The following is a 25,833-nucleotide window of genomic DNA, read 5'->3' on the forward strand; positions in this document are numbered from 1 at the left end:
ACTCTATCATCATACACATTTAACAATCCTTCAAAATACTCTCTCCATCTCCTCCTCACTTCATCATTACCTGTCATCACTTCCCCTTTTGCCCCCTTTACCAATGTTCCCCTTTGATCTCTTATCTTTTACACATTGTTTACCTCCATTGAAAATTTTTTTTTTATCCTCCCTAAAGGTTAATGATACTCTCTCATCCTAACTCTCATTTGCCATTTTTTTCAACCCGTGCACCTTCCTCTTGATACACACATGACACATATATGACACACACAACATTCACTTCCCACATTAATAACATCAATACAAAAGCAAGACACAAACCAAATACCCTCAGAACACCAACTGGAACCAAACCCTCAGAACACTAACTGGAACCAGATTTGGACAGGAAAAACAAAATCTCAACATCTTACACAAAGAATCAATTTGCACCACTCTAAACTATGCCTCACCTGCCTGGTCTTCTAACCTCTCAAAAGCAAATATAACAAAGCTGCGAATCACAAAGGAAAATGTACTTATAACAATGCTTGCCTGCCTAGCAACCACAAATGCTTAACAAATTCACACCGAAACAAAAAGCCTCCCAATATAGTCCCATCTAAACATTTATTTATTTATTTATTTTGCTTTGCCGCTGTCTCCCGTGTTAGCGAGGTAGCGCAAGGAAACAGACGAAAGAATGGCCCAACCCACCCACATACACCTGTATATACATACATGTCCACACACGCAAATATACATACCTATACATCTCAATGTACACATATATATACACACACAGACATATACATATATACACATGTACATAATTCATACTGTCTGCCTTTATTTATTCCCATCGCCACCCCGCCACACATGGAATAACAACCCCCTCCCCCTTCATGTGTGCGAGGTAGCGCTAGGAAAAGACAACAAAGGCCACATTCGTTCACACTCAGTCTCTAGCTGTCATGTAATAATGCACCGAAACCACAGCTCCCTTTCCACATCCAGGCCCCACACAACTTTCCATGGTTTACCCCAGACGCTTCACATGCCCTGGTTCAATCCATTGACAGCACGTCGACCCCGGTATACCACATCGTTCCAATTCACTCTATTCCTTGCCCGCCTTTAACCCTCCTGCATGTTCAGGCCCCGATCACTCAAAATCTTTTTCACTCCATCTTTCCACCTCCAATTTGGTCTCCCACTTCTCCTCGTGCCCTCCACCTCTGACACATATATCCTCTTGGTCAATCTTTCCTCACTCATTCTCTCCATGTGACCAAACCATTTCAAAACACCCTCTTCTGCTCTCTCAACCACACTCTTTTTATTTCCACACATCTGAACACATTTGCATTTATTCTACACAACACAAGACACCTCCCACCAAACCCAATCCATGTCTAACCAGGACCCCAAGTAGAAATAAAAATCTTACCCTTGCCTCACATTTCAGTAGCCTCAACTCACAGAACCCCAACCCCTAACAAATATAATACCGACAAAACACATACACACTGATACATCCTGACAAACACTAGATAAATGACCTCTCAACTTAGTCTCAAACTCCAATCCATCAGACATCCACTGATCAGAAACAACACTCCCTAGACAAACACAAGTCACTGTCCTGCTTACATTACCACCATTAAAACACTGCAAACACCATTTCACCATATCCCAAGACTCCTCATGCCCATAATGCATCTACCATAAAAAAGACATCAAGCACTTACAACTGAATTCCCCTGAACTCTCTACATATAGGCACACATTCACATCACAACACTTTATGATCTGTGGTCCCAACCAGTGGATGTGGTCAGATTTCTGAGTGCTGCAGGAACCTCATAAGGACAAAAGGGACTCCTAAGGTAGGAAGGCAAGTCATGGTAAATATACACTCACTATTATGCAACAGCACTACCCCCTAGTCCAAACCACTCCATAACTAATCACCAACTCCTAAGCAGAAGTAGAAAGCTTAACCCTACCTCACAAAACAGTAACCTATACTCACAGATCCTCCCAGCCCCAATATATGCAATACTTACAAGACATATACAAAGTGAAATAACCTGAAAAGTACTAAAGAATGAACCTCCCAACTCCAACCCACTAGTCACATACCCATTAGAAACCACACTCACCAAGCAAACACATATTTTACTCTCCCATCTACCCTCTGAACATCATCCATCTCTTCAACACTACAAACACCATTTCAACATATGCGAAGACACTTCATGCCCATGACGTAACTTCCATAAGGAAGGCACCATGCACATAATACCCAATTGCCCAATGCTCTGCAAATCAGCACACATAGAACAGCATATCATTTAATAACCTGGTCTTGACCAATGGATGTGGCAAGTTTCCTGAGAGCAGCAGGAGCCTCATAATGACAGAAGGGACTCTGTGGCAGGAAGTAAGTTTACAGCAACTGTATAAATGTTACTGATACAGTTGCTAATAAAGTAGTAAATTTACAGCATCTGTATAAATGTTACTGATATGGTTACTGATAGAACATCTATCTATTCATATCTTTGATGCCCATTCCCTTTGGGAACTCCCTCAAAGGGGTAGTCAAGGCAAAAGAGTCTCCATAACTGGTGAACCCCAGTGCTGCTTCTCAGCCTTTAGTATGTCATCCTTAACTGGCCACTAGCGGAGGGCAACTTCAACACAGTGTTTTATGAGGGTCCTATCTAATGTTCCTACTAATTACTTCTACCTAATGTGTTTACCTAATATTCCTGCGTAATGTTACAAACTACTACTTCACCCAAATACTAACAGATAATGCTTCTACCTACTACTTCAAATTAACATTCCTACCTACTACTTCTATCTATTGCTCCTACCATTTCCCAAATGGGAGGGCTAGTGCAAAGTTGTGTGAGTTATGTATTGTCAAGCATTATGTAATACAAGGAGAGATTGTATATTTGTGGACAGAATGCCACTAGTCCATGTGTTGGTAAGGCAAAAAAAAAAGACAGTTACCTAAGTCAAAGAAGAGCAACTTGACAACCAATAAAATGCTGACCTACTATGAAACCATCACTAACCCTCCCAATACCCAGGCAGGTAGTACCAGTAACATACCTCCCAGGTTGGTGGCTGCCCATCAACTACTAGCTAATGCTATTAGAATATACCCATAGATGATTCTGTTTATGAATGAATAAAAAGCAAAATGACAATGATTCCATCAATATGTAAGGTAAAAATAAAAGTATTAAGACACACAAAAAATAAACACTATCCACTATAATCTCTGACAGCAGTGGAGGTGTATTCCCTCTGTGGTTATTACATAGCTGGTTTACTTAAATGCTGTTTATCTCATCCTGCAAGCATAAAAACAAAATTTGCAAGGGTACAAAACCCCTGAATGTTTAGGAAAGGGATAAAAAACAAACCAAGGATGTTAGTGGGCTAAAAAAGGAAAAAAAAATAAGTAAAAATATCCCTGGGGATAGGAGAGAAAGAATACTTCCCAAGCATTCCTCACATGTTGTAGAAGGCGACTAAAGGGGACGGGAGCGGGAGGCTAGAAACCCTCTCCTCCTTCTATTTTAACTTTCTAAATGGGGAAACAGAAGGAGTCATGCAGAGAGTGCTCATCCTCCTCGAAGGCTCAGATTGGGGTGGCTAAATGTGTGTGGATGTAACCAAGATGAGAAAAAAGGAGAGACAGGTAGTATGTTCGAGGAAAGGAACCTGGATGTTTTGGCTTTGAGTGAAACGAAGCTCAAGGGTAAAGGGGAAAAGTGGTTTGGGAATGTTTTGGGAGTAAAGTCAAGGGTTGGTGAGAGGACAAGAGCAAGGGAAGGAGTAGCACTACTCCTGAAACAGGAGGGGTGGGAGTATGTGATAAGAGCATAAGAAAGTAAACTCTAGATTGATATGGGTGAAACTGAAAGTGGATGGAGAAAGATGGGTGATTAGTGGTGCCTATGCACATGAGCATGAGAAGAAAGATCATGAGAGGCAAGTATTTTGGGAGCAGCTGAGTGAATGTGTTAGTAGTTTTGATGCACGAGACCGGGTTATAGTGATGGGTGATTTAAATGCAAAGGTGAGTAATGTGGCAGTTGAGGGAATAATTGGTGCACATGGGGTGTTCAGTGTTGCAAATGGAAATGGTGAAGAGCTTGTAGATTTGTGTGCTGAAAAAGGACTGGTAATTGGGAATCCCTTGTTTAAAAAGAGAGATATACATAAGTATATGTATGTAAGTAGGAGAGATGGCCAGAGAGCATTATTGGATTATGTGTTAATTGATAGGTGTGTGAAAGAGAGACTTTTGGATGTTAATGTGCTGAGAGGTGCAACTGGAGGGATGTCTGATCAGTATCTTGTGGAGGCAAAGGTGAAGATCCGTAGAGGTTTTCAGAAAAGAAGAGAGAATGTTGGAGTGAAGAGAGTGGTGAGAGTAAGTGAGCTTGGGAAGGAGACTTGTGTGAGGAAGTACCAGGAGAGACTGAGTGCAGAATGGAAAAAGGACATAAGAGGAGTGGGGGAGGAATGGGATGTATTTAGGGAAGCAGTGATGGCTTGTGCAAAAGATGATTGTGGCATGAGAGGCATGGGAGGTGGGCGGATTAGAAAGGGTAGTGAGTGGTGGGATGAAGAGGTAAGATTATCAGTGAAAGAAAAGAGAGAGGCATTTGAACGATTTTTGCAGGGAAACAGTGCAAATGACTGGGAAATGTATAAAAGAAAGAGGCAGGAGGTCAAGAGAAAGATGCAAGAGGTGAAAAAGAGGGAAAATGAGGGTTGGGGTGAGAGAGTATCATTAAATTTTGGGGAGAATAAAAAGATGTTTTGGAAGGAGGTAAATAAATTGTGTAGGACAAGAGAACAAATGGGAACACCAGTGAAGGAGGCTAATGGGGAGGTGTTAACAAGTAGTGGTGATGTGAGAAGGAGATGGAGTGAGTATTTTGAGGGTTTGCTGAATGTGTTAGATGATAGAGTGGCAGATATAGGGTGATTTGGTTGAGGTAGTGTATGAAGTGAGAGGGTTAGGGAGAATAATTTGGGGAAACAGAGAAGAGGTAGTAAAAGCTTTGCGGAAGATGAAAGTCGGCAAGGCGGTGGGTTTGGATGGAATTGCAGTGGAATTTATTAAAAAAGGGGTGACTGTGTTGCTGACTGGTTGGAAAGGATATTTGATATATGTATAACTCATGGTGAGGTGCCTGAGGATTGGCGGAATGCATGCATAATGCCATTGTACAAAGGCAAAGAGGATAAAGGTGAGTGCTCAAATTACAGAGGTATAAGTTTGTTGAGTATTCCTGAGAAATTATATGGGAGGGTATTGACTGAGAGGGTGAAAGCATGTACAGAGCATCGGATTGGGGAAGAGCAGTGTGGTTTCAGAAGTGGTAGAGGATGTGTGGATCAGGTATTTGCTTTGAAGAATGTATGTGAGAAATACTTAGAAAAGCAAATGGATCTGTATGTAGCATTTATGGATCTGGAGAAGGCATATGATAGAGGTGATAGAGATGCACTGTGGAAGGTATTAAGAATATATGGTGTGGTAGGCAAGTTGCTAGAAGCAGTGAAAAGTTTTTACCAAGGATGCAAGGCATGTGTGTGATTAGGAAGAGAGGAAAGTGATTGGTTCTCAGTGAATGACGGTTTACAGCAGGGGGGCATGATGTCTCCATGGTTGTTTAATTTGTTTATGGATGGGGTTGTTATGGAGGTGAATGCAAGAGTTTTGGAGAGAGGGGCAAGTATGCAGTCTGTTGTGGATGAGAGAGCTCGGGAAGTGAGTTAGTTGTTGTTCGCTGATGATACAGCGCTGGTCGCTGATTCGGGTGAGAAACTGCAGAAGCTGGCGACTGAGTTTGGTAAAGTGTGTGAAAGAAGAAAGCTGAGAGTAAATGTGAATAAGAGCAAGGTTATTAGGTATAGTAGGGTTCAGGGACAAGTTAACTGGGAGGTAAGTTTGAATGGAGAAAAACTGAAACTGGAGGAAGTGAAGTGTTATAGATATCTGGGAGAGGATTTGCCAGTGGATGGAACCATGGAAGCAGAAGTGAGTCACAGGGTGGGGAGGGAGTGAAAGTTCTGGGAACGTTGAAAAATGTGTGGAAGGCGAGAACATTATCTCGGAAAGCAAAAATGAGTATGTTTGAAGGAATAGTGGTTCCTACAATGTTATATGGTTGCGAGGCGTGGGCTATAGATAGAGTTTTACGGAGGAGGGTGGATGTGTTGGAAATGAGATGTTTGAGGACAATATGTGGTGTGAGGTGGTTTGATCGAGTAAGTAATGAAAGGGTAAGAGAGATGTGTGGTAATAAAAAGAGTGTGGTTGAGAGAGCAGAAGAGGGTGTTTTGAAATGGTTGGTCACATGGAGAGAATGAGTGAGGAAAGATTGACAACAAGGATACATGTGTCAGAGGTGGAGGGAACAAGAAGTGGGAGACCAAATTGGAGGTGGAAGGATAGGGTGAAAAAGATTTTGAGTGATTGGGGCCTGAACATGCAGAAGAGTGAAAGGCGTGCAGGGAATAGAGTGAATTGAAACGATGTTGTATACCGGGGTCGACGTGCTATCAATGGATTGAACCGCTGGGGTAAACCAGGGAAAGTTCTGTGGGACCTAGATGTGGAAAGGGAGCTGTGGTTTCGGTGCATTATACATGACAGCTAGAGACTGAGTGTGAATGAATGTGGCCTTTGTTGTCTTTTCCTAACACTACCTCATGCGCATGAGGGGAGAGGGGGTTGTCATTTCATGTGTGGCGGGATGGCGACAGGAATGAAGAAAGGCACCAAGTATGAATTATGTACATATGTATATGTGTACATGTCTGTGAATTTATATATATGTATATGTTGAAATGTATAGGTATGTATATGTGCATGTGTGGACATGTATGTATATACATATGTATGTGGGTGGGTTGGGCCACTCTTTTGTCTGTTTCCTTACGCTACCTTGCGGGAAACAGCGACAAAGTATAATTAAAACAAAATAAAAAAAATGAGCAGTTACAAAAGAAGAACAAAAGCATAAGAAATAATGCAACGTGATGAAAAATAAATTCTCCTACCTGAATGACGTCTGGCAACTGATGATTTCTCTGCATCAGCTTCTGCCTTTATCAAAGCCACATACTCAGCCCACTCAGTACTGCTCACTGCCACTTCTGCCAGGAAAATATCTTATGAGCATTTCTGTATTTTATTTACAACTCTGTGGCATAAAGGACCTACAAAGAATTCAATACTCTTACTTGACTCACAGTACATTAATCATCCATCCCTGGGTAGTCGAGGGAAAAACACTACCTACATATCACTTCTGTGTCATAAAAGGTGACTAAAAGGGGCAGGAGTGGGGGCTTGGAAATCCTCTTCTCCACATTCTAAGAGTAGGAGCAAAAGCAGGAGCCAACTGAGGAATTTTCCTTGAAGGCACATTCAACTGTATAAGTAGAACATGATGAGAAATTATATATAAAAAAATACATTAATAAATTAATGTCTTACATTCTCTCCCATTATATAACAAGAGCCCAGATGTTCAGGAATGAAAGACTATGTAGCATACTACCTCTGAAACCCTAAGGTTGATATGCACAAAAGTAGAGAACATCTTGAATATCTGGGTCCAAGACTCTTCAACACCTGGCCTTCTATCATCAGAAACAAAATGGGATGCAAAGCAAAGCAGCCTGGCTGTGGAGGTTATGTGGTCCTGTGGGCTCTGGCTTACAACAGCTTATTCTGCTAACAACCCAATCTAACAAACTGGGCCTAGCCCAGGCTGTGGGGATGAAGACTCCAAAAGACTTCATCATGTGTTCACCAAGCAAAATGCCAGAAATGCCTGTTTTTGCAATTTCAATATCAAATTTGCCTATTCCATCTTAAAATACCTATTTTCATTGTTTTTATATTCTTCTGCTGTAATAAAATTTCTGTGTTTTTGAATTACTATTTGGATGTCCTTAAAGAGAAGGAAAAATTTTGCTCATCACAAAGCAAAGTACTTAATATCAAAATGGAATATTTCCTACAGCACTTTTCTTTTGCATACAGGACATTGTGTGTGAATACATCTTGGTAGAGTGTATCGTCTTCCACAGCCTGGACCATATGTCTAGATCAGTTCCCTTTCAAACAATGCTGGACACATTTCACTTACAATGCTTAAAGGAGTCTTCTTCAAAACTTACAATTTAGTTAAAACGTTTGGTAGCAATGTGTTGTCCACAGATGGGGCCGTATTATTTTGAAAAACACGCTAAAAATCAGTGAACTATGAGAAATACTTTGTTTCTCAACATTCAGAGACACAAAGCTAATTGCACAACTGGTCAACAGAGTGCTTCATATATTACAGCTTCCAGTCAGCAATCTCAATTTTCGTTGGAACGGGAACAAAGTTTGTGTCCTGAGAAATGCAATGATTTCATTAAATGCAAAAAAATATCTGTTCCTTCTTACATATTCAGGAGAAAAATTGTAAATCTGCAAGAATCTGATAAAGAAATTGTCATGTTCTAAGATCAGAAAATTTCATTTTGTTTCGGTCGCATTTTCTTCAAGAGGAAATGTAATTTCGTGTCAAAATATCTCTCATTTTCCAATAAGTGTAAAAAGCTGCCAGATGTCTCCTGTATTTTCAGACAGAAGAAAGATTGTTAAGGTGGAAAAATATGACATTTTGGTACCAAAGCTGTTTTGCTGTGGTGCAACTTGCAAATGCCCATATTTTCTCTATTTTCCCTAAGGCAGCTGTTTGTCTTGTTCATTTGCCTGCCTTTTTTAAGGATTTTACAAATAAAAAGGCCTCTACTGAATATCCTCCGACAAACATGCTGCAGAAATTCTTCTCTGCAGTTTCTTTTTCTGTAATTAGTGCCCCAAACCTGCAATTGACTTATGTTCCTGGAAAATCTGTCCTTAGTTGGGGCAACTGAAACCCATTACATAAAGGGAGTGATGTTCTTGAGTAATAATTTTCTGTATGGAACTTTGCCTAAGAACTAATTACATTTTACATCTATTGATTTTGATTATATTCAATGAAACAACAGAAAATGTGGTGATGAGGGTTTGACAAAGAGAGGTTAATGTCCTGATAGGCCTAAGCCCAAGTGATCCAAATGAGCCTAAGGACATGTTTATTCATATTCATTATGTTATGTGCATGATTTTGATCTTGGGTAAGAAAACAAATACCAGTACACTGTATACACAACAATGAAAGCATATATTCTATACCAAATTACAAATAAGATTGTGGTACAGTACTGTACTTGATTCCTACACATATATGCAAATTTCTCAAAAAGAGTGCAAAATAAAGCATGCTAATACATATCCCAGTACATGCAGATTTCTGTGTTAGTATAAACATATTCATTTATCCTGTATAAGGAGGTATATATATATTGACATGGGAAATAGCGATCAAGTATCAAAAAACTAAATAAATACAAAACACTGCAAGACTCTATATGCAAATATCTCAGTAATATCTCTCATCTCAATGGTAGCCAAAAAGTAATGTTCAATATTCAAAAGTGAAAGGCTATTCAACTGGATTTAGCCAACTCTTCACTCAAGTTGATGTTTCACTCTCTTGAGTATAAAAATTGACTAAAGGTGGTTATCATTAGGTAGAGATACACCCAATGAGCAACTAAAATTTAAAGAAACATTACACATAGTCCAATGTGACTGATCAGACTGTGTATTTGATATTCCCTGCTTTCTGTCATAGTTGTCATGTGAAATTAATAGGAAAGATGATAATATTGCTACATATGAACCAAAAGTGGTGCAATTACTATATTTGAGGGCTTATGGTGTTTGATAGACCTATGTACTTTGGAGGGCCTATGCTGGTTGTTAACTTATAAGACCTCTAGTGGGCCAACACTGTTCCGTAGGTCAGAGTGATTTGCTGGGCCAATGTTCTTTGATGGGTTCACATTGTTTTGTTGGCCTATGTGTAATTACTGATCTGTACTGTACATGGATGGAGTTTTACTCTCATGAGGCCCCATCTACTGAGCATTCTCTATCACATTTTTAACAGATGTTCACCATTTTCCACATCAAAAAAGAAACAATAGGATCAGATGAAGAAATGGTCTCTTTTGCTTACATACATTCTCTAGCAGTCATATATAATGTAACTAAACCAGAGACCTCTATCCACAAGCATGCCCTACAGACCTTTCTATGGTTTCATCCAATTGCTTCACATGCCCTGGTTCAGTCCATTGACAACAAGTCATCTGTAAATCATAGTTTCAATATACTCTATCCTTTGCACTCCTTGCATCCTCTTCCGCGTTCAGGTCCTGAGCCTATAAAGCATCGTTAGATTTATAATGCACCTAAACCAGAGACCTTTATCCACAATTGGACCCTACAGCCTTTCCATGCTTTTCTCCAACTCCTTCACATGCCCTGGTTCAGTCCATTGACAGCAAATTGTCTGTAAATCATATTTTTTCAACATACTCTATCCTTTGCACCCCTCACACCCTATCTCATGTTCAGGCCCTGAGCCTTTGACGCATCATTAGCTTTATACTTCCACCTCCTTCTTGGTTCCCCCTTTTCCTAGTTCCCTTCACATCCAACTTGTATACCCTCTTAGTTGTCCTTTCCTCAATTTTCCTAACCATATGTCAAAACAATTTCAGCACATCCTTTTCAGCTCTCTCATACATACTCCCCTAGCACCACACGAAGTCCTCTTAGACATTCCTTCTTCAGTTATCCTCCTTATACATCAAAAACATTTCAGCACACCCTTTTCAGCTCTCATACATACACCACTCTCTTATCCTAGAATTTCTCATCATATCAACTCTTCTTACACCATATTCAGTCCTCACACATTCCATATCCCACGCATTCACCCTACCCTTTACATTTTTGTCTAAGGCTCACCTCACATCCACATAGCAATGACAGGACCTACCATACCATCAAACATACCCATCTTTGCCCATACAAACAGTAAACTCTTTTTCCTTAAATTCCTTAATGCACTCTTTGCTTCCTCACCCACCCTATGGCTCACTTCAGCTCCCATGATTCCATTCACTTTCCTATCCACTTCCAGGTATCTAAAACACTCCACTTCCTTCAAGTTCTCTTCATTTATATTTACATCTCCAACTGATCAGTCTCTTTTTACTGCTCAACATAATAACTTTGCTTTTGTTCATATTTACTCTCAATTTTCTCCTTTCAAATGTTCCCCAAACTTAGATAACAGCTTCTACAGTTTCTCATTTACATCTGCCACCAGCAACATATCATCAGAACACAACAGCTAACTCACATCCAAGGTCCTCTTACCCCTAGCTGAAAACATACCTGCTCCCCTGTCCAAGATCCTTTTCATTTATCCCCCTCACCAACCCATCCTTAAACAGATTTAACAGCTATGGTGAAATCACACATCTCAACTGCAAACCCATATTCATTTGGAACAACTCAATTTCCTCTCTATCTACTCAGACACACACCTTACTCTCTTGATAAAAATTTCCCTTTTCTTCTGATAGCTTTCCTCCTATAACATAAATTCATAACACCTTCTACAATGCATCTCCATCAACCCTATCATGATTCATAAATGCCACAAACACATTCCTCTGCTTTTTCTATTTCTCAAACATATTCTTCAATACAAGCACCTGATCCACATATCCCTTATCACTCCTGAAACCACATTGTTCCTCCCAAATCAGATGTTCTGTGCATGTCACTACCCTCTCAAACATCACTCTCCCATACAACTCAACAGGTACACTAGGCAAATTTCTACCTCTCTAATTCGAACACAAGCCTTTGTCCCCATTCTCTTCATAAAATGGCACCTTATATATATCCTGCTAATCATGTGATAGTTCGCCATGATCCAAACATACAATGAAAATCCTAACTAACCAATCAACGACATAGTCACCCTCTTCTGTAAGAAATTCATCTGCAATAACATCCATTCCAGTTACTTTGCTGCATTTCATCTTATGAAAGATTTGCACCACCTCTTCTCTTTTCACAAAAAAACATTTTTCCTTCCTATTTCACTTTGCATACTACCCAGATCCAAACATCCTACATCTGCCACCCTATCATCAAACCCAATCAACAATCCCTCAACGTACTCACTCCATCTCCTCTTCACCTCTTTACTATCTGTTACCACTTCCTGATTTCTTCTTTTCAATGAAGTTCCCATTTGTTCTATACTTCTTCTCACACTAATAACCTCCTTCCATAATTTCTTATTTCTGAAGTTCGCTGACACTCACTTACCCAAATACTCATTTGCCCTCTCTTTTAAACCCTGCAGCTTCCTCTTGACCTCTAACTGCTTTCTCTCACACTCCTTCTTGTGAGAACTGTCCATAAACCTCTCTTCTCTTTCCCTGGCAACTTTGTCATCCTACCACTAAATGCCCTTCAACAGTCCACCTCCCATCTTCCACATGCCACACATTTCTCCCACACATGCCTGCACTGCTTCCCTAAATACCTTCTACTCCTCACCCACTCCACTCACTTCATTTGGTCACACCTTTTGCCACTCTACACTCAATCTCATCAGGCACTTCTTGACAGAATTCTCTTTTCCAATGTCACTTACTTTCACCATCCTCTTCTCACTTATTTCCTCTTTTCAGAAAACCTCTACAAATCTTCACCCTCAAAACCTATCTACCTGTATCTCTAATGCCAGTTCTCTCTAAGAACTCCCATCAAGGGGTGGCCAGGACAAGAATCTCCACTTATCCCTGGCCTCACATGCCTCCCTCACATACACCATTCCATGCATTCTTCCACCATTTCTCTCCCTCCAGTATTCTTCCACTCTATCTGCCCAAGTCACAGGTGGTCTTCCTGTCACACCAACCCCTTTTATTGTACTATCATCCACTCTCCTAGGAAACTCCCAATTTTGCATTCTTTCCACAAGCCTAAACCACCTCAAAAGTATTAAGTTTCATTTACTCTATGACTCCACAATTCATTCTGTTTGTAATCCCTGCGAATACCACATCTCTCATACACCTCATCATATTTTTCTTCATTCCACCTAGTCACTCCACATGCTCTTCTATAACAGATCATTTACATAGCCTGGATTCTTGACCTCTGTGACTCACTCCATGTTTCGGCTGCATAGGTCAGGGTTGGGAAAACTATGCTGCCCCTTAATCCTCCCTTCACTTACACATTACACCTCTACCCTTCATTATTCTATAACAGGACCCAATGACTCTTCTACCCTGTACTGCTCTTTCCCATATCTCTTCTTCCATATCACCAAACTTAACCAAGACAGCTCCTAAATATCTGAATTCTCTCACCTCTTCCAGTCTTTCTTCCCCTGTATCCAAAGCACAAGTTAGTACACTTTCTTCTTTCACTCTATATGGTTTTACAAAATCTATACTTTCACTGCTTCCTTGCAAACACCATTACTTTACTTTTCCTTGCATTTACCTTCAACTGCCTATGCTTGCACACATCTTAAAACACACTTACAACCTTCAGCAACTCCTCTTCATTCTCAAACAGCACAATATCATCTGTAAACATGCTTGTCACTAGCCACCATATCTCACCACCATAATCCATCTCTGCACCCCTTTCCCCTAGTTTTGCTTTCATTTCTCTTATCACTCCATCCACATATGTATTTCCATATCTCACCATATCAGGAAAACATGGCTACCCACTGTCAGTTTTGTCATATTTTCTAATACACGATTGTAAAGCTCTAGCCTTAAACACAGAAGGAAGATTAAAAAAATGGGAAGAAAAATTGTTTCATGAAAGTTGTCACACAGCAAGAGCTTTGAGGTGTGTGGTGGCTGAGATATGCTAGGTTCTGAAAGGTGTAAGAGAGCAAAGGAAGAGTATAGCAGGATATGGAAAGAGTAACAAAGAAACTTTGAAAAAAATAATTAAGGACAAGGCAAGTTAAACTTCAAAAATTTTCATAAATTCATCAGAAGCTGGACAAGGTAAGTTAAACTTCAAAACTTTTCCATAAATTCAACAGAAGCAGACTGTCAGAAAAAGAAAAGCCAATCAGGTTAAAGGATTCAGAGGGAAGAACTGCTAGCATTCTGTCCTCAAACATAGGAGAAATTGAGAACACTTACCTCAAGCAAATCATTCTTTTTCACTCTTGATTTTTCTGCGATGAGCACCATGCCCTATGCCCTGCCTTTCGGCAAAATGGTAAGAGCAATAGAAAGAAGTGGTATGCAGGAACTTTAGACAGAAGCATCAGGTAGAAACATTGGATGGCATTAAGTACGACCATTAGATAGATGTAATAGGTTGGAACAGATGGCAGGAGTATTAGGCAGAAGCTTCTGGAAACTCTGGGCAACAGTTGCCCTCTGCCGGTGGCCTGATAAGAGTGAGACACAAATGCCCAAGAAGTGGCACTGGAGGTCACCAGTTATGGAGACTTTTGCTGTGGCCATCCCTTGAGGGAGTTCCTGGAGGGAATGGCATCAGAGATATAGGCAGATAGATGTATGGATATGTGAGCAATGAGTAAGTTCAAAAGTGTTTTCACAAGGAAAGACACTATAGCCCCAATACTAGTGAAATGGGATTGGTAAGAGGCTTTATAGGACAATGAGATACTTTAAATTGACACTAACAGAATAATACAGTCTTGATTCACACAAAGCTCATGTTCCTGATGAAATTTTACAATATTAGCTTTAGATGTGCGTCGATACACGAGACAGACTTCTCGAAATACTGTTCAAGATGTTTCTGAAGAGAGGCAAAGTGCTAAGGGAGTGGAAAAGTGCAAACTTCATCCCCATCTATCAGAAAGAAGATCAGGAACAGGTACTAAACTACAAACCAGTCTCCCTGACAAGTATGGTTTGTACAATACTGGAATGGTTATTCAGAAAGCAAAAGAATGACTCTGTATGGAGGGCAAATTCCCTAAGTGAGATGCCACATGGTTTTAGGGAAAGGTCATGTTTAACATGATAATAACATTATTTTAGTGAAAGAAGGTCAAGTGAAACAAGAGATGCAACACTGTTTTAGGGAAAGGTCACATGGAAGAAACCTCTACCTCGTAAATTTCCATGAGACAGTGAGCTCTGTTTAAGAATAAAAGGAAAAGCGAGCGAATTGTTTGTATCTTGACTTCCAAAAAGAATCTGACATTGTACCACATGGAAGGCTGTTTAAGAGGCTGGATCACCAGATGGGAATATGGGGAAGATTTTTGTGATGGAAAGATTATCTTAGTGCAGAGGAACAAAGAATACATGTCAGAGAAGCCTTCTCAAAATGGGTTGAGGTCACTAGTGGAGTGCCCCAAAGTATCATTTTAGGATGTATACTCTCTTTAACCATGTGAATAACATGCCAGAAATGCAGGGACACCTACCAGAATGTTTCCAGATAAGGCAAAGATCATGAGGAAAATGAAAAGTGAGCAGGACTGCACTGTACGTATATGAAGACCTAAATAAACTCAACCTGAGCAAATGCTGAGTACAGAGGATGGGACAGAATGAAAGAAGGCCTGAGTGTGATTATTATCTAGAAGGAAATAAGCTTCAGGATTATATGTGTATGAGAAACTTGAGCTGATATCACCCCTAACCAATTTCCAGAGTTCCACATTAAGAGACAAACTGTCTGCTAGCAACTACCAGAACAGCTTTCATGTACAAGGGTACAAGGATAAGGATATAGTTAGCAAGCTATTCATATCCTACACAAGGATAAAACTAAAAAACTCTTCTCAAGTGGTCATGTCACTTAAAAAATCACAAAGAGTAAAGGTTCAATGGAGGGCAACAAAGATGTTGCTACAATTCAGAGATGAGTTACAGGGCAAGGCTTATCATAATCCTTAAATTTGCCCATCATGGAAGAGAGAAAGGTGAAGGGTAACCTGATCACAACCTTCCAGTTTTTAAACCACAATGATTATGTGGACAGTGAACAGTTCTTTAAAAGATGCAGGGATATGACAACCAGAGGAAATTACATGAAATGAAGCAAGAAAATTATCAAAAAAAGATGCAAGAAAGTACTCTTACAGCACAAGTGGTGGATGAATCAAATAAAATAACATGATATGACCAATGTAGACAGCATACCAAATGATAACAGTAGGTAGTAGTTGGTAGGTAGCCAACAATCAGGGAGATACATTACTGGGATCAGGAGGGTTAGTGTTGGCTATGTAATGAGCAAGCACTTGAGCAGTTGTCAAGATCCACTTTTCTGACCAAGGCAACAGTCATTTTCTTAATGGCTCAATCCCATGTGAACTGTTGGCATTCTATCCACAAATAGACAACCTCTCCTTTTCAAACATAACACATGACGACACTTAACACGCACAACCCATTCTTCATAACTAGATTTTCCTGCGGTCATTGTTTTACACATGCCTCGCCTTTTAGCTTAATGGTAGGAGCAATTAGATAATAGTAGGTGGGAATATGAGGTAGGAGCATTAGGTAGAAGTAGTAGGTAGGAACATCAAATGGGAGCATTACATAAAAGTAGTTGGTGAGAACATTAGGTAGACACATTATGAAGAAGCAGGTGGTAGGAACATTAAGTAGAAGCCTCTAAAATCACTGTGCTAGAGTTGCCCACTGCCAGTGGCCTGTTAAGGGTGTGTCATAAAAGGCTGAAACATGGCAATGGAAGTTATAGAGACTCTTTTGCCGAGCCCACTCCCTTAAGGGAGTTCCCAAAAGGAATGGGCATCAAAGATATGGATAGACAGATAGTTGTATGATAGCAGAGAATAATCAAGAGATGGGGCCACATAAGTGTAAACTCCCTCTCTGTACAGTACAAATAAGTAATTACATAGGTAAAAAAATATTCTTATTTCACGGTATTGGAAAAAACAACCATCTCACTTATGTGAAAGACAGACTAAGAAAATCTCTGACAAATTTTCTGAATGCTGCTGTTAGGTCTTTAACAGCTAAAGTGTGGAAGTGGCTGGTAACTGCATGGGACCTCTCTGAATGCTTCTTTGCTATGAGAGAAAGATTATCATCATTATTATACTTAACCACCGTTTCCCAAGTCATCAAAGTAGTGCAAAGAAACAGACGAAGAACGGCCTAAGGGAATCAGTGATGGAGTGCGCAAAAGATGCTTGTCGCATGAGAAGCGTGGGAGGTGGGTTGATTAGAAAGGGTAGTGAGTGGTGGGATGAAGAAGTAAGATTATTAGTGAAAGAGAAGAGAGAGGCATTTGGACGATTTTGCAGAGAAAAAAATGCAAATGAGTGGGAGATGTATGAAAGAAAGAGACAGGAGGTCAAGAGAAAGGTGCAAGAGGTGAAAAAGAGGGCAAATGAGAGTTGGGGTGAGAGAGTATCATTAAATTTTAGGGAGAATAAAAAGATGTTCTGGAAGGAGGTAAATAAAGTGCGTAAGACAAGGGAGCAAATGGGAATTTCAGTGAAGGGTGCTAATGGGGAGGTGATAACAAGTAGTGGCGATGTGAGAAGGAGATGGAGTGAGTATTTTGAAGGTTTGTTGAATGTGTTTGATGATAGAGTGGCAGATATAGGAAGTTTTGGTCGAGGTGGTGTACAAAGTGAGAGGGTTAGGGAAAATGATTTGGTAAACAGAGAAGAGGTAGTAAAAGCTTTACGGAAGATGAAAGCCAGCAAGGCAGTAGGTTTGGATGGTATTGCAGTGGAATCTATTAAAAAAGGGGGTGACTGTACTGTTGACTGGTTGGTAAGGTTATTTAATGTATGTATGACTCATGGTGAGGTGCCTGAGGATTGGCGGAATGCGTACATAGTGCCATTGTACAAAGGCAAAGGGGATAAGAGTGAGTGCTCAAATTACAGAGGTATAAGTTTGTTAAGTATTCCTGGTAATTAATATGGGAGGGTATTGATTGAGAGGGTGAAGGCGTGTACAGAGCATCAGATTGGGGAAGAGCAGTGTGGTTTCAGAAGTGGTAGAGGATGTGTGGATCAGGTGTTTGCTTTGAAGAATGTATGTGAGAAATACTTAGAAAAACAAATGGATTTGTACGTAGCATTTATGGATCTGGAGAAGGCATATGATAGAGTTGATAGAGATGCTCTGTGGAAGGTTTTAAGAATATATGGTGTGGGAGACAAGTTGTTAGAAGCAGTGAAAAGTCTTTATCGAGGATGTAAGGCATGTGTACGTGTAGGAAGAGAGGAAAGTGATTGGTTCTCATTGAATGTAGGTTTGCAGCAGGGGTGTGTGATGTCTCCATAGTTGTTTAATTTGTTTATGGATGGGGTTGTTAAGGAGGTGAATGCAATAGTTTTGGAAAGAGGGGCAAGTATGAAGTCTGTTGGGGATGAGAGAGCTTGGGAAGTGAGTCAGTTGTTGTTCGCTGATGATACAGCGCTGGTGGCTGATACATGTGAGAAACTGCAGAAGCTGGTGACTGAGTTTGGTAAAGTGTGTGAAAGAAGAAAGTTAAGAGTAAATGTGAATAAGAGCAAGGTTATTAGTAGGTACAGTAGGGTTGAGGGTCAAGTCAATTGGGAGGTAAGTTTGAATGGAGAAAAACTGGAGGAAGTAAAGTGTTTTAGATATCTGGGAGGGGGTCTGGCAGCGGATGGAACCATGGAAGCGGAAGTGAATCATAGGGTGGGGGAGGGGGTGAAAATCCTGGGAGCCTCAAAGAATGTGTGGAAGTCGAGAACATTATCTCGGAAAGCAAAAATGGGTATGTTTGAAGGAATAGTGGTTCCAACAATGTTGTATGGTTGTGAGGCGTGGGCTATGGATAGAGTTGTGCGCAGGAGGGTGGATGTGCTGGAAATGAGATGTTTGAGGACAATGTGTGGTGTGAGGTGGTTTGATCGAGTAAGTAATGTAAGGGTAAGAGAGATGTGTGGAAATACAAAGAGTGTGGTTGAGAGAGCAGAAGAGGGTGTTTTGAAATGGTTTGGGCACATGGAGAGAATGAGTGAGGAAAGATTGACAAAGAGGATATATGTGTCGGAGGTGGAGGGAACGAGGAGAAGTGGGAGACCAAATTGGAAGTGGAAAGATGGAGTGAAAAAGATTTTGAGTGATCGGGGCCTGAACATGCAGGAGGGTGAAAGGCGGGCAAGGAATAGAGTGAATTGGATTGATGTGGTATACCGGAGTTGACGTGCTGTTAGTGGATTGAATCAGGGCATGTGAAGCGTCTTGGGTAAACCATGGAAAGTTGTGTGGGGCCTGGATGTGGAAAGGGAGCTGTGGTTTCGGGCATTATTGCATGACAGCTAGAGACTGAGTGTGAACGAATGGGGCCTTTGTTGTCTTTTCCTAGCGCTACCTCGCACACATGAAGGGGGAGGGGGATGGTATTCCATGTGTGGTGAGGTGGCGATGGGAATGAATAAAGGCAGACAGTGTGAATTGTGTGCATGGGTATATATGTATGTGTCTGTGTGTGTATATATATGAGTACATTGAGATGTATAAGTATGTATATTTGCGTGTGTGGACGTGTATGTGTATACATGTGTATGGGGGTGGGTTGGGCCATTTCTTTTGTCTGTTTCCTTGCGCTACCTCGCAAACGCGGGAGACAGCGAAAAAGCAAAATAAATAAATAAAATATATATATATATATTTTTTATTTATTCATTTTGCTTTGTTGCTCTCTCCCGCGTTAGCGAGGTAGCGCAAGGAAAACAGACGAAAGAATGGCCCAACCCACCCACATACACGTCCATACACGCGATATACATACATATACATCTCAATGTACACATATATATACACACACAGACATATACATATATACACATGTACGTAATTCATACTGTCTGCCTTTATTCCTATCACCACCTCGCCACACATGGAATAATAACCCCCTCCCCCCTCATATGTGCGAGGTAGCGCTAGAAAAAGACAACAAAGGCCTCATTCGTTCACACTCAGTCTCTAGCTGTCATGTAATAATGCACCAAAACCACAGCTGTGGTTTAGGTGCATTATTACATATATATATATATATATATATATATATATATATATATATATATATATATATATATATATATATATATATATATATATATACATGTATCATATACATGTATATACATGTGTATTGGGGGGGTTGGGCCATTTCTTTCGTCTGTTTCCTTGCGCTACTTCGCAAGCGCGGGAGACAGCGACAAAGTATAAGAAAAAAAAAAAAAAAAATATATATATATATATATATATATATATATATATATATATATATATATATATATATATATATATATATATATTTTTTGCTTTGTCACTGTCTCCCGCGTTTGCGAGGTAGCGCAAGGAAACAGACGAAAGAAATGGCCCAACCCACCCCCATACATATGTATATACATACGTCCACACACGCAAATATACATACCTACACAGCTTTCCATGGTGTACCCCAGACGCTTCACATGCCCTGATTCAATCCACTGACAGCACGTCAACCCCGGTATACCACATCGATCCAATTCACTCTATTCCTTGCCCTCCTTTCACCCTCCTGCATGTTCAGGCCCTGATCACACAAAATCTTTTTCGCTCCATCTTTCCACCTCCAATTTGGTCTCCCACTTCTCCTCGTTCCCTCCAGCTCCGACACATATATCCTCTTTGTCAATCTTTCCTCACTCATTCTCTCCATGTGCCCAAACCATTTCAAAACACCCTCTTCTGCTCTCTCAACCACGCTCTTTTTATTTCCACACATCTCTCTTACCCTTACGTTACTTACTCGATCAAACCACCTCACACCACACATTGTCCTCAAACATCTCATTTCCAGCACATCCATCCTCCTGCGCACAACTCTATCCATAGCCCACGCCTCGCAACCATACAACATTGTTGGAACCACTATTCCTTCAAACATAGCCATTTTTGCTTTCCGAGATAATGTTCTCGACTTCCACACATTCTTCAAGGCTCCCAGGATTTTCGCCCCCTCCCCCCTTCATCCATATATATATATATATATATAAATATATATATATATATCCCTGGGGATAGGGGATTAAGAATACTTCCCACGTATTCCCTGCGTGTCGTAGAAGGCGACTAAAAGGGGAGGGAGCGGGGGGCTGGAAATCCTCCCCTCTCGTTTTTTTTTTTAATTTTCCAAAAGAAGGAACAGAGGGGGCCAGGTGAGGATATTCCAAAAAAGGCCCAGTCCTCTGTTCTTAACGCTACCGCGCCAACGCGGGAAATGGCAAATAGTTTAAAAGAAAAAGAAAAATATATATATATATATATATATATATATATATATATATATATATATATATATATATATATATATATATATATATCCTCGATAAAAACTTTTCACTGCTTCTAACAACTTTCCTCCCACACCATATATTCTTAATACCTTCCACAGAGCATCTCTATCAACTCTATCATATGCCTTCTCCAGATCCATAAATGCTACATACAAATCCATTTGCTTTTCTAAGTATTTCTCACATACATTCTTCAAAGCAAACACCTGATCCACACATCCTCTACCACTTCTGAAACCACACTGCTCTTCCCCAATCAGATGCTCTGTACATGCCTTCACCCTCTCAATCAATACCCTCCCATATAATTTACCAGGAATACTCAACAAACTTATACCTCTGTAATTTGAGCACTCACTCTTATCCCCTTTGCCTTTGTACAATGGCACTATGCACGCATTCCGCCAATCCTCAGGCACCTCACCATGAGTCACACATACATTAAATAACCTTACCAACCAGTCAACAATACAGTTACCCCCTTTTTTAATAAATTCCACTGCAATACCATCCAAACCTGCTGCCTTGCCGGCTTTCATCTTCCGCAAAGCTTTCACTACCTCTTCTCTGTTTACCAAATCATTTTCCCTAACCCTCTCACTTTGCACACCACCTCGACCAAAACACCCTATATCTGCCACTCTATCATCAAACACATTCAACAAACCTTCAAAATACTCACTCCATCTCCTTCTCACATCACCACTACTTGTTATCACCTCCCCATTTGCGCCCTTCACTGAAGTTCCCATTTGCTCCCTTGTCTTACGCACTTTATTTACCTCCTTCCAGAACATCTTTTTATTCTCCCTAAAATTTAATGATACTCTCTCACCCCAACTCTCATTTGCCCTTTTTTTCACCTCTTGCACCTTTCTCTTGACCTCCTGTCTCTTTCTTTTATACATCTCCCACTCAATTGCATTTTTTCCCTGCAAAAATCGTCCAAATGCCTCTCTCTTCTCTTTCAGTAATACTCTTACTTCTTCATCCCACCACTCACTACCCTTTCTAATCAACCCACCTCCCACTCTTCTCATATATATATATATATATATATATATATATATATATATATATATATATATATTTTTGCTTTGTCGCTGTCTCCCGCATTTGCGAGGTAGCGCAAGGAAACAGACGAAAGAAATGGCCCAACCCACCCCCATACACATGTATATACACACGTCCACACACACAAATATACATACCTACACAGTTTTCCATGGTTTACGCCAGACGCTTCACATGCCTTGATTCAATCCACTGACAGCACGTCATCCCCAGTATACCACATCGATCCAATTCACTCTATTCCTTGCCCTCCTTTCACCCTCCTGCATGTTCAGGCCCCGATCACACAAAATCTTTTTCACTCCATCTTTCCACCTCCAATTTGGTCTCCCACTTCTCCTCGTTCACTCCACCTCCGACACATATATCCTCTTGGTCAATCTTTCCTCACTCATTCTCTCCATGTGCCCAAACCATTTCAAAACACCCTCTTCTGCTCTCTCAAAAACGCTCTTTTTATTTCCACACATCTCTCTTACCCTTACGTTACTTACTCGATCAAACCACCTCACACCACACATTGTCCTCAAACATCTCATTTCCAGCACATCCATCCTTCTGTGCACAACTCTATCCATAGCCCACGCCTCGCAACCATACAACATTGTTGGAACCACTATTCCTTCAAACATACCCATTTTTGCTTTCCGAGATAATGTTCTCGACTTCCACACATTCTTCAAGGCTCCCAGGATTTTCGCCCCCTACCCCACCCTATGATCCACTTCCGCTTCCATGGTTCCATCCGCTGCCAGATCCACTCCCAGATATCTAAAACACTTTACTTCCTCCAGTTATTCTGCATTCAAACTTACCTCCCAATTGACTTGACCCTCAACCCTACTGTACCTAATTACCTTGCTCTTATTCACATTTACTCTTAACTTTTTTCTTTCACACACTTTACCAAACTCAGTCACCAGCCTCTGCAGTTTCTCACATGAATCAGCCACCAGCGCTGTATCATCAGCGAACAACAACTGACTCACTTCCCAAGCTCTCTCATCCCCAACAGACTTCATACTTGCCCCTCTTTCCAAAACTCTTGCATTCACCTCCCTAACAACCCCATCCATAAACAAATTAAACAACCATGGAGACATCACACACCCCTGCCGCAAACCTACATTCACTGAGAACAAATCACTTTCCTCTCTTCCTACATGTACACATGCGTTACATCCTCGATAAAAACTTTTCACTGTTTCTAACAACTTGCCTCCCACACCATATATTCTTAATACCTTCCACAGAGCATCTCTATCAACTCTATCATATGCCTTCTCCAGATCCATAAACGCTACATACAAATCCATTTGCTTTTCTAAGTATTTCTCACATACATTCTTCAAAGCAAACACCTGATCCACACATCCTCTACCACTTCTGAAACCACACTGCTCTTCCCCAATCTGATGCTCTATACATGCCTTCACCCTCTCAATCAATACCCTCCCATATAATTTACCAGGAATACTCAACAAACTTATACCTCTGTAATTTGAGCACTCACTCTTATCCCCTTTGCCTTTGTACAATGGCACTATGCACGCATTCCGCCAATCCTCAGGCACCTCACCATGAGTCACACATACATTAAATAACCTTACCAACCAGTCAACAATACAGTTACCCCCTTTTTTAATAAATTCCACTGCAATACCATCCAAACCTGTTGCCTTGCCGGCTTTCATCTTCCGCAAAGCTTTCACTACCTCTTCTCTGTTTACCAAATCATTTTCCCTAACCCTCTCACTTTGCACACCACCTCGACCAAAACATCCTATATCTGCCACTCTATCATCAAACACATTCAACAAACCTTCAAAATACTCACTCCATCTCCTTCTCAAATCACCACTACTTGTTATCATCTCCCCATTTGCGCCCTTCACTGAAGTTCCCATTTGCTCCCTTGTCTTACGCACTTTATTTACCTCCTTCCAGAACATCTTTTTATTCTCCCTAAAATTTAATGATACTCTCTCACCCAAACTCTCATTTGCCCTCTTCTTCACCTCTTGCACCTTTCTCTTGACCTCCTGTCTCTTTCTTTTATACATCTCCCACTCAATTGCATTTTTTCCCTGCAAAAATTGTCCAAATGCCTCTCTCTTCTCTTTCACTAATAATCTTACTTCTTAATCCCACCACTCACTACCCTTTCTAATCAACCCACCTCCCACTCTTCTCATGCCACAAGCATCTTTTGTGCAATCTATCACTGATTCCCTAAATACATCCCATTCCTCCCCCACTCCCTTTACTTCCATATATATATATATATATATTTATTAAAAAAGGGGGTGACTGTATTGTTGACTGGTTGGTAAGGTTATTTAATGTATGTATGACTCATGGTGAGGTGCCTGAGGATTGGCGGAATGCGTACATAGTGCCATTGTACAAAGGCAAAGGGGATAAGAGTGAGTGCTCAAATTACAGAGGTATAAGTTTGTTGAGTATTCCTGGTAAATTATATGGGAGGGTATTGATTGAGAGGGTGAAGGCATGTACAGAGCATCAGATTGGGGAAGAGCAGTGTGGTTTCAGAAGTGGTAGAGGATGTGTGGATCAGGTGTTTGCTTTGAAGAATGTATGTGAGAAATACTTAGAAAAGCAAATGGATTTGTATGTAGCATTTATGGATCTGGAGAAGGCATATGATAGAGTTGATAGAGATGCTCTGTGGAAGGTATTAAGAATATATGGTGTGGGAGGAAAGTTGTTAGAAGCAGTGAAAAGTTTTTATCGAGGATGTAAGGCATGTGTACGTGTAGGAAGAGAGGAAAGTGATTGGTTCCCAGTGAATGTAGGTTTGCGGCAGGGGTGTGTGATGTCTCCATGGTTGTTTAATTTGTTTATGGATGGGGTTGTTAGGGAGGTAAATGCAAGAGTTTTGGAAAGAGGGGCAAGTATGAAGTCTGTTGGGGATGAGAGAGCTTGGGAAGTGAGTCAGTTGTTGTTCGCTGATGATACAGCGCTGGTGGCTGATTCATGTGAGAAACTGCAGAAGCTGGTGACTGAGTTTGGAAAAGTGTGTGGAAGAAGAAATTTAAGAGTAAATGTGAATAAGAGCAAGGTTATTAGGTACAGTAGGGTTGAGGGTCAAGTCAATTGGGAGGTGAGTTTGAATGGAGAAAAACTGGAGGAAGTGAAGTGTTTTAGATATCTGGGAGTGGATCTGGCAGCGGATGGAACCATGGAAGCGGAAGTGGATCATAGGGTGGGGGAGGGGGCGAAAATCCTGGGGTCCTTGAAGAATGTGTGGAAGTCGAGAACATTATCTCGGAAAGCAAAAATGGGTATGTTTGAAGGAATAGTGGTTCCAACAATGTTGTATGGTTGCGAGGCGTGGGCTATGGATAGAGTTGTGCGCAGGAGGATGGATGTGCTGGAAATGAGATGT

At 40.7% G+C, this 25,833-nt stretch overlaps 1 protein-coding gene across 1 annotated transcript in view; it reads right to left on the bottom strand.

Moving 5' to 3' along the window:
- mi (cyclin E-interacting protein minus) overlaps positions 1 to 25,833 on the bottom strand; it is a 348,571-nt gene that overhangs the window by 98,407 nt on the left and 224,331 nt on the right. Inside the window, exon 11 of the mRNA XM_071675810.1 lies at positions 7,090 to 7,185. Coding sequence (XP_071531911.1) covers positions 7,090 to 7,185 — 96 coding nt within the window. The remainder of the gene's footprint in view (positions 1 to 7,089; positions 7,186 to 25,833) is intronic.

Source organism: Panulirus ornatus, chromosome 21, assembly GCF_036320965.1.
Source record: "Panulirus ornatus isolate Po-2019 chromosome 21, ASM3632096v1, whole genome shotgun sequence".
Classification (NCBI taxonomy): Eukaryota; Metazoa; Arthropoda; class Malacostraca; order Decapoda; family Palinuridae; genus Panulirus; species Panulirus ornatus.